Source organism: Heloderma suspectum, chromosome 4, assembly GCF_057233095.1.
Source record: "Heloderma suspectum isolate Gila_16-S chromosome 4, 16-S_ref, whole genome shotgun sequence".
NCBI lineage: Eukaryota > Metazoa > Chordata > Lepidosauria > Squamata > Helodermatidae > Heloderma > Heloderma suspectum.
Window position 1 is genome coordinate 85,222,583 of NC_139461.1, and position 12,405 is coordinate 85,234,987.

A 12,405-nucleotide genomic window follows, 5' to 3' on the forward strand; every position below is an offset into this window, starting at 1 on the left:
CCATGGAGGCTCAGGTGTCAGCTGTGAGCCGGACAGCGCTGTATCAACTCCATCTGATACGGCGGCTGCACCCCTTCCTTCCCGACCATCTGCTCCCATCAGTAGTACATGCCCTGGTCTCCTCTCGTTTGGACTACTGTAATGCGCTCTACGTGGGGTTACCCTTGAAGACGGTTCGGAAACTGCAGCTGGTACAGAACGCGGCGGCTCGCCTGATTAAAGGCAGCCGCTGGCGAGATCACATCACTCCAGTGCTGAAGGAGTTGCACTGGTTACCAGTTGTTTTCCGGGCCAAATTCAAGGTGTTGGTTTTGACCTTTAAAACCCTATATGGTTCCGGCCCAGCCTATCTTAAGGAGCGCCTCCAGCAACACCAGACAGGCTGCTTAACAAGATCAGCCTCGGATGGCCTTCTCTCTGTCCCATCAGCCAGGACAGCTAGACTGGTGGGGACGAGGGAGAGGGCCTTCTCTGTGGTGGCCCCCACTTTGTGGAACTCCCTCCCTAGGGAATTCCGTCATGCCCCCTCTTTAATGAGCTTCTGTCGTGCATTAAAAATGTGGTTGTTCAGGCAGGCATTTGGGGTGGGCTAGGGTATTTTTTTTAAAAAATGTTTATGGTAAAATTTTATTGTTTTAAATTGTTTTATGGTGGGTTGTACATCGCCCAGAGTGGCTGGGTGACCAGTCAGATGGGCGATTAATAAATTTAATAAATAAATAAATAAATATAGAGAATTGTCTCCCATACTTGTCTACATCCCACTGATCACTTTGAGGCAGGATAATGCTTGTAAGGACCATCCCTCGTGCATGATTTCTACAGGTCATGGAACCCAGTTTTCCTTTTTAATTGCCTGTGTAGAACTTGAAGTTGGTTTTACTTAATATATACTGTACACATTCCTGGCTACAACCTCAGTTGTTTAGAACATTGTACGTGGGTTAATTAGTACGGTTTTTAAGGGTCTGCTCAGTGATCCAGCTAGCTATAGTTTATTTACTTTTGAAAGTAAATCCTATTATATCCTGAGTTATCTATTAATGGCATTTCTAGTCTCAGTTTAGGGGAATAAGCATATTTAAAAACAAGTTATTATTTTTGAAGAGTTTTTTTTAAAAAATATAAAACATGCTTCAAAAATAGCTGAGTAGCATTCTGATAAAGTATGGCTCAAATATGTAAAGTCACGGAATTTTGTTGTATATTGGGGGGGGGGGTTAACACTTCTATAGTGTTTTTAACTTGGGATTTTATACACAATTTGTATATCCCCGCCCCGCCGCCCACGCTCCTTTGGAGCATTGCCTCTCTGTGTTCCACACCGGGATATTGAACAATCACCCAGAGGAATGTGCGAGGAGAAAAATGGGCGGGAATTCTAGATCGCTATTGTACGCGGCCGGGTCTGTGTCTTTCCCGCCTGGAAATGCTCAAGCAACAGTAGCGGCACCACCAGAGCACAGACCCAAGGATGGAAACCCCGTCTGCCGAAATATGCTGAAGCGCAGCTATTCCGTACGCGTTGGCTTTGGGTGAGGAAAACACCAAAAAGACGCGAGGAGGAGCTGGAGCCGCCGGGGCTGTGCTCATGTGACCGGTGGCGGCCGAGGGCTGGGGCTGCCCAGAAATAGCCGCGGCTGCTTCCCCCGTTCCGTGGAGCTGAGCACTGCAGGAGAGTCCGGAGGCTTCGCTCCTCCAAAGGATGCGAAGGCGCGCCGCCCCAAGCAGATGATGGCGATACGAGAGCTGAAAGTGTGTCTGCTTGGAGTGAGTAGCGACCAAAAGGCGAGGCGGGGGGTTGGGAGGGAGACGCTGAATTCCTACCAATGTTCGGAGATTTAAAAAACAACAACCAGCAACACTCGGGGGGGGGGGTGAGGAGGAGCGGGAAGGGTGTCCGCCCTGAGGCACCCAGGAAAGTTGGTGTTTTGCAGAAGAGCTTTCTTTGTTTTCCCTTTGACCCAAACTCGGCCATATGTGGGCTTGCTTTAGGCTCGTTTTGCTTTTTCTCGATTTGCTTTCTGGGAACTTTGGCTGTGAGGCAGTTATATGCTAGATAGGGATGTAGACAGACGTTCCCTCCTCCCTCTCCCTGGTATCTGGGATCTCTCTTTTCTCACATACTCTCGCCACCACACACACACACACACACACACACACGCCATTTCCTTTCACCTGGTGGAAACCGATTCTGATATCTCCTGGGAGACACTCTAGTTCTCACTAAAATAGTAAATCTGTGTTTGGGATGTGTACCCCTTCAGATTGCAAGTGTGGGCTCACATGGTTGAATGCTTCTTTGTGTAAAAATAATAATTGCATATAGAACACTAGCATGCTAGTGAGAAGCTAGGCTGGAACTCCCTTTTTTGACATACAGTTTTCCATGCGGAGAAAGATGATTTGTTGTATGGAGAAGTGTTCTGTCATGTGAGCTCCCACCTGCAGTCTGAAGTGGCCAGGTCCAGGCAGCAGGCACAGGTTACGATTGTAGAGAAAACAAGCAATTGTTTCCTGTTGGGGAAAAAATGTCTTTTAAAAGTATAGTCGTACTTCTCAACTGTTAAATACACAGAGGGATTTTGCTCCCTCCCTCTGCTTTCTTACACAAGCTAAAATATGTTTTATCCAAACATGCGCTTTTTGTGGTTTATATTTAGCAAGTAATGTTTTGTACTCCAGAGAGGAAAGAGGTTGCTACATACTTTAACTGATTTTGGCAGTAACAGGACATAAATTGCCTGCATGCAAAGCAGTTAAATGTCAGACACAGCTCAACTAAAGTTTTCTCTTTTTCTGCCTGACCATGTTCTCCTTTTAGAATTATGCTAAGTTCCTTTCTGCTGTAACTTGGCACGTCCACACAGACCAGTTTCCAGGGAATAATTACTTTTTTTGTTTTTTGCTTTTAACTTTCCCAAGAAACTTTTGACTGTTGAAATCAGACACTGTTTTGCACAGCCATGGTGATTTAATATTTGCATAGACTTGCCTCCCATTCATTTAGGACAAAAACAAAAGCCAGTTATTAGTATGAAGACAATGGTGTGCAACAAAAAAATAAGGTTTTAAAATTCAGTCAGTATTTGAGAAAAGGTATGTTTCAAGGCAGATATTGACTTAGCATGGATTAGATACAAACTCGCTGGAGGAGTTTTGACAAAAACCACTCTAGCGTGTTTCTAATCCATTCTAAGTGCCATGCAATGTCAGCTACACAGTCCTCTGCATAAATTACTTATGTCAAACCCTTGGACGTACCAGGACTTGGACTCATTGTTTTGCAAACTTACATGAGAGTAAGGGTGCAATCCTATGCATGTTTAGACAGAAAAAAGTCCTACAACTCCCAGAATGCTAGCAGTTATAGGACTTTTTTCTGTCTAAACTTGCATAGGATTGCGCCCTAAGTCCCACTGAACGTATTTCCTAGTAAACCATATATGATTAGCTGTAGATCCACAGTTTCTATTGGTAATTCAGTGTACCTTGTATTTTGCTGTACCTTATCCTGCAAACACCTGATTAGAAATTTTTTTGGTCTAGAATCCTGCTCTTGCTTTAGACATTGAATAGAATTGCATCAGGCATGAGTGATACACTGGTACAACAGGATGGGTGAGAGCTGTAGTGCAGATATTTTTTTTCTACCAAAACTTCCCCCAATTCAGTCAACATAGTTTTGTTTTTAATACCTGTAGGGTGCAATTCTATCCATGTTTAGACAAAAATAAATCCTACAACTCCCAGCATCCCCCATACTCATGGCTGACTGGGGGATGCTGGGAGTTGTAGGACGTATTTCTGTCTAAACATGCATAAGATTACACCCTTAAAGAAGCATTTGTTGTGTACTGTGATCTGCTTTATTTCATTGAATAATGGTAAATACGTACGTGGCCTAATGAATTCATTGCAGGAATTTCATTCTGCATAATTTATTTTTTCAATTTGCTATCCAAACCAGATGTGTTACAGCCTATAGGGGAAAAGAGATGTCCTTATATTTATAGTGTATTTGCCCTTCCCCTTGTCATAAACAAAAGAAATTTCACACCAGTATATATTGATACATGCAATCAAAGTCTCAAAATTTAATAAAGTGCCTCAGTTTTAGATGTAAAAACTTTAAAAGTGTGGTGTGTGCATTTACAGCTATGTTTTCCGAGGGAAGTTCAAATCATAAAGATATATCTGCATTTTAACTGTGAATACTTCTGTACGTTGAATTATTCAAGATATAAAGTTGTGGATGTTTTAGCTGAAAGTAAATCAGTAAACACCTCCATAAAAATTGCTGCCTTTCATAATTTAAAAAAAAGAGAAAAGGATAGCTTATTCAAACCTGAGTATTTCTGTTCTAGAAAATATGGCAAGGTTTGTTCTTTAATAAGCAAGCAAGACACGCAGCCAATCCTATGAATATTTACTTGGGCTGCAAACCTGTGCACATTTACCTGGGAGTAAGTACAATTGAACTCCATGGACTTACTCCCCAGTAGCTATGCATAGGGTAACACTGTCAGTCCTATGAAGTTCAACAGGACTTAACTCCTGTAAGTATAAATAGCATTGTGCCCATAGAGTCACTATTTTGAAAGGCCAATGTCTTTGGAAAGACAGTAATGCTAAAGCTAGATTTACAAGAGGTTTAAAAAAAAAACAAAAAAACCCCACAGTGTGTGGAGGAACTGCATGTACCAGGCTTACACAACTCTCTAACATGTAAACAAGAGTTGGAGAGGCACAAGAAACAAGAGGACATGAGCTTCAGTTATACCAGTCTGGACAAGTAGTGAAATTCCTGAACTTAAATGCAATATCCTAGAAAACCATCCACTTTGATCATGGTTCACTCACGTCACCTTTCATGAAGACTTGCAGTCAGTTTTTCCAAGACTGCAATATCCTTCCTGTTGCAGAGCAACCTGGCAAATGTCAGAGACAGATTATTAGAACAGGGCAGTTGAGTGCTTAAGATGGTAAAGCACCATGTATAACTTGCGTCATGTATAACTTTACAGCTCGTGCTGTATAAAATAACAACAGTTCTTCACTATTCAGAGCAGCTTCTCTTTTGAATGCAAAGTGTGATCATCAAAGCTGGATGGCAGGAGGAATAATGGAATCTGGATGGCTGCGCTTATCATGCTGAAGTCTGTGGGTTTTATCGTGCTGAAGTCTCTTCCTCTACAAACATATCTGCGAAGGCCATATTTCCATTAATGTGCTTACAAAAACTAAGATGCAATGACAGAACTGGGCTGCTTTTAATTTAGGGGCATGTTACTGAAAATGCGTTGTTTATGTACGTGTGAGTTGTTTATGTATGTGTTTACGTTTTTCTCCCTCTACCATAATACAAGAATCTGGGGTCATCCCATGAAGCTAATTGGCGGGAGAGTCAGGCCAGGTAAAAGGAAGAACTCCTTCATGTAGCACATAGTCAAACTATGGAATTCTCTATCACCAGATGTAGAGACGGCCACCAACCTGGATGGCTTTAAAAGGGGATTAGACAAATTCATGGAGGCTGTGGCTATCAATGGCCGCTAGTCATGATGACTTCTGTTACTTCCAGTATTGGAGGCACTATGCCTCTCTTTGACAGTTGCTGAGGAGCATGAGTAAGAGAGGGCTACTGCGCTCACATCCTGCTTGTGGGCTTCCCAGATGCAACTGGTTGGCCACAGTGGGAAACAGGATGCTGGACTATATTGTATTTTAATGTTTTAACTTCTGTAAACCACCAGAGAGCTTTGGCTAAGGGGCGGTATAGAAATGTTAATAATAATAATATAATATACCAAAAACCATGGACTTGTGAGAGTGATAAATGGACGTGCAAATCAAGGGAAATTAGAGGAACACAATCTGATTGTGTTTTGAGCCAGGCAGGCATTTGTGTGAGTTCAGATTGGGGAGACATAACTACTAATGATCATATAATTTGAGATAAAGCCTAACCACTGCCAAGTCAAAGAGCATTATTATTTCTGCATCATAGATTCAGTGCATAATGCAGTCCAAAGTAGTATTTACTCTTTTTTTTTTTTTCAAACATGGAATATTCATTTCGCAAGGGTGGGCAAAACTCTTTCTGTCTATTGTATACCTCACCTGGATGTTGTTTGACATATGGTGCAATAACAAATGTAGGGCTTTTTTGTAAACAAATGGGATATACCAATGAAGAGAATAAATATGAGTACATGTTGAATAAGTGGCATATTATGATGCATAGGGAGGTAGAGACTAAACCTTCCAGGTGTCTAGGGCTTCCTAGGTACATGTGTAATTGTTTTTTAATCATAAAATTTATATCCCAGCATTCAATAAGATTTTTCCCAGAGCTACCTACCAATAAAATGCTTGGTTGGGAGTAAGCTTAATTGAATTCAGTGAGATTTACTTCTGAGTAAACAAGAATAGGATTGGGCTGTAGATGGGATAAAAGAGTGATAAAATTAAACATTAAACGTCTGCTGAAATAAATACTTCCTCTTTCACTATCGGAAAAAGCTTCACCAACTGATATTGAGAAAATGCAGGGATGATGGAGAAATAAACTTTTTGTCACCATTACTGACACAGATAGGCTCTAAGAAGGCTGCAGTCCGTGTTCACTTGAATCCATCTTAGATTTTCTTCTACTTCCACTCTAGTCATTGTTCTTTTCCTTTCATCACCGACCCACCTCACTGCTCGACATACCATAGTCTGCTTCTATGATTTGGGAGAGGGTGTCTAGGAGCAGTTTTGACTACTGCTAGGTAATTTCTGTGTTCCGGAGATTGGCCAGGGTGTCAACAGCATTATTAGACATGTCAGTAAGAGACACACACCCTGAAAAAATAACACAAATACATTTGGATTATGAAATTCTGAGCTACACCTGGCAAGTGACTAGTAGGACTTTTTTATGTCAATCCCATGCCTATGCCATTGGAACTAAGTGACTGAGTTTCTTTTAGGTACAGAGGGTTTATTTTGGTGGCAACAGTTAAAGATTCCCAAGCAGTGAGGTCTAATTAGGAACTTTATTAAAAACTGTGGTAGTTAGTCCCAGAGGCCCAAGGCTCATATTGTTCCATCACATGTAGTGGCAGTGGCTGGATAACGTACAGTGCTTCCCTTACATGTGGGTTTTAGAACTACAGCATCTAACCAGAACAAACCCAGAAACACAGGACTCTGTAGAATAAAATCTAAACTGTCAAGAATGCAAATTTTCTTCACATATTATGCTACGGCGATTCTAGTCACATTCTGGAAACGGAGCATGTCTTGGAATATCCCTAAATGTCTATCAGTAAAAGATTAGATCAATAATTTTAATAAGGAACGGAAGAAATTACCATGATGAGAATCTTAGGGTGCAATCCTATCAGTATAGGTGGTCGCCTCTGAAATCGGAGGAGACTGCCTATCCAATGCAGGGCAGGAGAAGCGCGTGAGACAGCTGATTTTGGCTGTCTAGCTGTGGGAACTTGGAGCGAGGGCAGCGGCAGCCGGACGACACATTGGATGTGTCGTACCAGCATTTCCGACTTCCCTGCCCCGACACGCCCCAGGAATGCCCTGTTTTTGCCGCTCCGCGCTCCTCTTCCGAGCCTGGAGCACGGGGCTGTTCTGCACTGCCTACGAAGCAGTGCAGGAGGGGGTGGAGGTCGGTTCTCAGGGAACCAGCCTATCCTATGGCTGTCTAGCTGCTGACTAGAGGCCATAGGATTGACTAGCGGCCAATTTTCCCCATAACTTCGAAATTTCCAGAAATTTTATATCTCTAGTCTTCCTATTATGTAGCTTGTAGAAATTTTCTGTCTTTACTTTTGGGAGAGTGAAGGCTGGGTAGCAATAGATAATAGCTTATATTGAATATTTTATTTATAATTCTAAAAGAAAAGATTTCATAATCCAAAATTGTTTCAAATGTTCTATTTTTTCTTTCCAAAAGGTTCTTGGGGAAACAACAGGAAAAACATGTTTTTATTAAGGGGGAGGGATTATAACCTATAACTGTGTGCAAATTTTTAAACTGTCCTTGTCTATTATGATTGAACTTAAACAAAACATTGAAAACCACTTGCCAAAATAGCCACATCATCAACAACAGAAAAACTGGTTGAGCAGTTTTCAAATCAGGTTGCTGCCTTGTTTCTGTGATGTTCAGGGAACAGAAATACTCTGAACATGTTTTCCCCATGTAAAGTACAAAATCGTGTTACAAATGTGGCTAGTGCTTATGGAACCAGCCTAGAGCTGCAATCATATACACATTTGCAAGGGAGCAAATCCCATTAAATTCAGTATGACTTCTGGGTAAACATGCATAGCATTGGGCTGCAAGAAAGCTGATCGTGTGCTAAGAGTGTGGGAGGAAGTTACTAGCTTTTGCTACTTGCAAGTTTGAATTGAAGAATTATTTTAAGGATTATACCTTTATGCTAGGTTGTAACTGTTCTGATTTCTTAGTCTGCGATCCTAGTGCCAGTTATATAATCCTTTTTCCTGTTACATTTTCAAAAGCTACTTTTCATACTTGCATAAATGGGAAGGCAGCCATAATATTCAGAAACGTTTTGCATCTGATTTCACAATTGAAATACTTGCCAGAAGTAGAGTGTGTGTGAGTGTTTTAAAAAACAAACAACCCCTTAAATAGGGATAAATTCAAGTTATGAAATTCGTTGGTTCCAAAGCAATTGTTTTTCTTCATCAGCAAGATCCTGTTGCTGATGTCATTGAGAGTCCTTTGGTGATGGAATTATTACAGAGTATCAGATTTTTCTCTTGCAGGAGTTGAACAAATCTTTACAATGTAAAATCTGTTTGAGGAATGTATTTGAAACCTTGGACATCCTGCTTTACAATGAGAACCTTTGTAGCACTCTACTAATTAAAGGTGACCTAACACAAGTATAACCATTGCATATGTTTAGCCTGAAACATATTATATACACATGTAATAAACAAAGCCTGGTGGTTATCTGTCCATGGTTTAAACAGGCAGGAGAAACTGTAAAGAATCTGAAGATTTCTAGGTGGGGCCAAAGAAAGACTTAAAAGATGCTTGCTCGTTTATCCTTAAACAGCGTACACTGTTTTATCACTTGGATTGTTAAAAAATCCTATCTGAAATCTGAAGCTTGTGAGAATCTCCTTTTTTACTTACAAAGAATATTCTTGCATGCAGGTGTTACCCATGTTACTACCCCTTTATTTTCTTGCTTTTTAAAAAGGATTGGAGTTCTGAAAAATGGCTCCAGTCAGTCTGCACTGGGTAGCAAAGAGACATGAAACGTGTGTAGTGCCTAAGCTGCTTTCATGTTATCAACTCTAGGGAAAAGCTTTTCAGTTAGCCTAACTAGCAGCAGAAGGGATTACTGTTAATTTGTTTGCATTATTCTTGTTCTAAGTGGCACTGAGAATTCAGTTATTGGGCAGCATATATATACTTTAAATAAATAAATGTTTGCAGGCCAAATGAAAAAGGCATGTGTCATAGTTGCTCAGCATCAACAAGAAGGGCCATTTTTTGCTTTCCACAATAATAAATGAAAAAGAGTTTCGCTGTACTTAATATGTATATCTCTATAACTATTATTCGTTAGCATTTTGCATTGTTCAAAAAGAAGAGTCTAACCAAACCTTATTTCTTCTGCAATTCTCTACATGCTTAACATTTATTCGCTATTTTGAACCATTTAAAACTCAGAACTCCTACAATAACACAAGACAGTTATCACCCCCATCCTTTTACCTCCACCTGAATTGGTATTTACAAAAATACCCTAGCAAACCTTAACTCAGGGCACAGTCCTATGGGTTGCACCCTCATAGAATCATAGAATAGTAGGGTTAGAAGGGGCCTATAAGACCATCGAGTCCGACCCCCTGCTCAGTGCAGGAATCCAAGTCAAAGCATCCCTGACAGATGGCTGTCCAGCTTCATCTTGAATGCCTCCAGCGTGGGAGAGCCCATTACTTCCCTAGGTAATTGGTTCCATTGTCATATTGCTCTAACAGTCAGTAAGTTTTTCCTGATGTTCAGACAGAATCTGGCTTCCTGTAACTTGACCCCAATATTTTGTTTCTGTCTTCCAGGGTATTGTTCCACCCAATTTTGTGTCATCTGCAAATGTGATAAGGATTCACTGCACCTTCTCATCTAAGTCATTAATAAAAATGTTGAAGAGCATTGGGCCCAGGACTGAGCCCTGCCATACCCCACTTGTTACCTCTCCCCAGTCTGAGAAGATACCATTGATAAGCACTTTTTAAGTGCGATTCTGTAGCCAACTATGGATCCACCGGATTGTTGTGTCATCTAGCCCACTTTTAGCTAATTTGCTCATCAGGATATCATGGGGCACTTTGTCAAAAGCTTTGCTGAAGTCGAGATATATTATGTCCCTTGTTAGATGGAAACCTCTGATCTTGGAGGCTTCTGCATATCCATTGCCCTGCTGGGCTATTATGGCAGGGTGGGAGGAGATGGAAATGATTTTTGCTTCTCTGTCCTTCTTTTAAATGCTTTCCCTGTAGATGGGCCTTTGAGCCCTTCTAGAGAGGGTGTGCTGGCGGAGGCTGGGCCAAGGCTGGAGAAACCATAGGCCTTTTCCTTCCTTCTGAGGCTGCATTTGCGACCTTGGGAAGCAGCTGGTGCAGTTCTTTCTGCAGCAGCTGAGAGGGGGTGGGGAACAGTGATCAGAATTCAGAGTCCCCCTCCCGAAGTTTTAGCAGTGTCAATGGCCTCAGGAGGAAGACTTTGAACAATCTTATGTTCCCTGGGACCCTCTTCCAAGGACCACTAGCATTGCTCTCTTAGGGAAGTGAACTGCACCAGTGATAAGTTCCACTACTACCCAAAGACGTGAGGTCAGATTGCTGGTTTGGTTCCAGGCAGTCTTTGTGCCATATCAATTTGAACCTCTCTTTGTTCTCCCTAAAATATGGACAGACTCCAACAGGGCAGAATTAATGATGAGATGCAGCTGTATTTGCATCCAAAGTCTTTAGTCTTAAGAGTTCGTTTTTATGGAATATTTCCTGTTCCATGGTTTTTTTCATGGATTGCAAATACCCAACAAAACCCTCACTCCCCAAACCCTTCTAATGGGGTCAGAGGAGAGAGGTCATCAATAATAGGAGCATCCTTACCCTTGTGCTGCTGATCTCCCTTTGATAATAGACCATGAAGTTGCTCCAAAACTTTACAGCAACCTCAGATGCCTAAAATGCTTTATCATACCTGTAGAATTTAAATAACTTGCAAGTCCAGCATTTAGAACTACAGCATATGTAGTGGTGAGAGTGACGGACTGGGAGCCGGGAGATCCGGGTTCTAGTCCCCACTTGGCCATGGAAGCTCACTGGGTGACTTTGGGCCAGTCACAGACTCTCAGCCCAACCTACCTCACAGGGTTGTTGTTGTGAGGATACAACGGTGAGGAGGAGGATAATGTAAGCCGCCTTGAGTTCCTTGCGAGAGGGAGAAAGGCGGGGTATAAATGCAATAAATAAATAAATAAATAAATAAATAAATAAATAAATAAAGCAAAATTTATGATTACTACTTCATCATCCCTCAGAGGGGACTTTGCACACAGGCAGTCCTTCAAAGGTAGTACCTATTGAACTGAATCTAGAAAAGGCCCTTAACTACTATATGAATTCTCTTCTCTGGAAATGGGAAATCACTACTGGACTTCTTTCTGATATATATGCTATATCTAAAAAATAGCCCATATTTTTATTTTCCAGATTCGGACATTAACACAACATTAACACATGGAATAGTTTTGTACTTTTGTGTACAGGTGCTAATATTTTAAAATCAAGACTTCTTTTCAATAAGTATATTTTGCCAACCTGTTCATGCTTTCACTAACTAAACTTGGGTGACAATAACTATACAACCTGTCGCTTGATCCCAGCACACTCAAGTCCTATGTACATTGCTGTGGTAAGTGTGAATAGGATTCAACATTTAGTTAGAACAATTATACCGATTTGTTATGAATGGAACCAGACTGGGTTTTGTTTCTGATAAGTCATGTTGTAATGGTTGTTGAGTTAAAAAAATATTCCAATAACTAGCCAGTAACTACACACCACCTCCATAAACCATGATATAATTTGTATTAATTGACAGCTGGGTTTAAATGCTCTCCTTGAGCAGCATAATAGAATTTAGAAATGTGGTTTTAGAAACATGACTGCACAAGTAAGACATGGAAAAGTTGCAGAGCTGTCCATGTCAGATCAGCTGGACAATGATTAAAGACTATTTGGAAATGACTATTAGGGGAAAGGCTTCCTTATGCATTAAAGGAAAGGATTCTTCCTAGGCATTTTCCCCTTGCTCTGTAACATTTTGGGCTTTTCACCTCTTTAAAA

The 12,405-nt window shown here is 41.1% G+C and overlaps 1 protein-coding gene across 5 annotated transcripts in view; it reads left to right on the forward strand.

Moving 5' to 3' along the window:
* Positions 1-1,370: 1,370 nt before the first annotated feature.
* RAB31 (RAB31, member RAS oncogene family) overlaps positions 1,371-12,405 on the forward strand; it is a 72,019-nt gene continuing 60,984 nt past the window's right edge. The window contains exon 1 of one of the 5 annotated variants that reach the window (XM_084849852.1): positions 1,371-1,770. In XM_084849852.1, coding sequence (XP_084705978.1) covers positions 1,732-1,770 — 39 coding nt within the window. In that variant the 5' untranslated portion in view covers positions 1,371-1,731. The remainder of the gene's footprint in view (positions 1,771-12,405) is intronic. The other 4 variants (XR_014790152.1, XM_084849854.1, XM_084849853.1 and 1 more) reach the window with 4 other exon arrangements.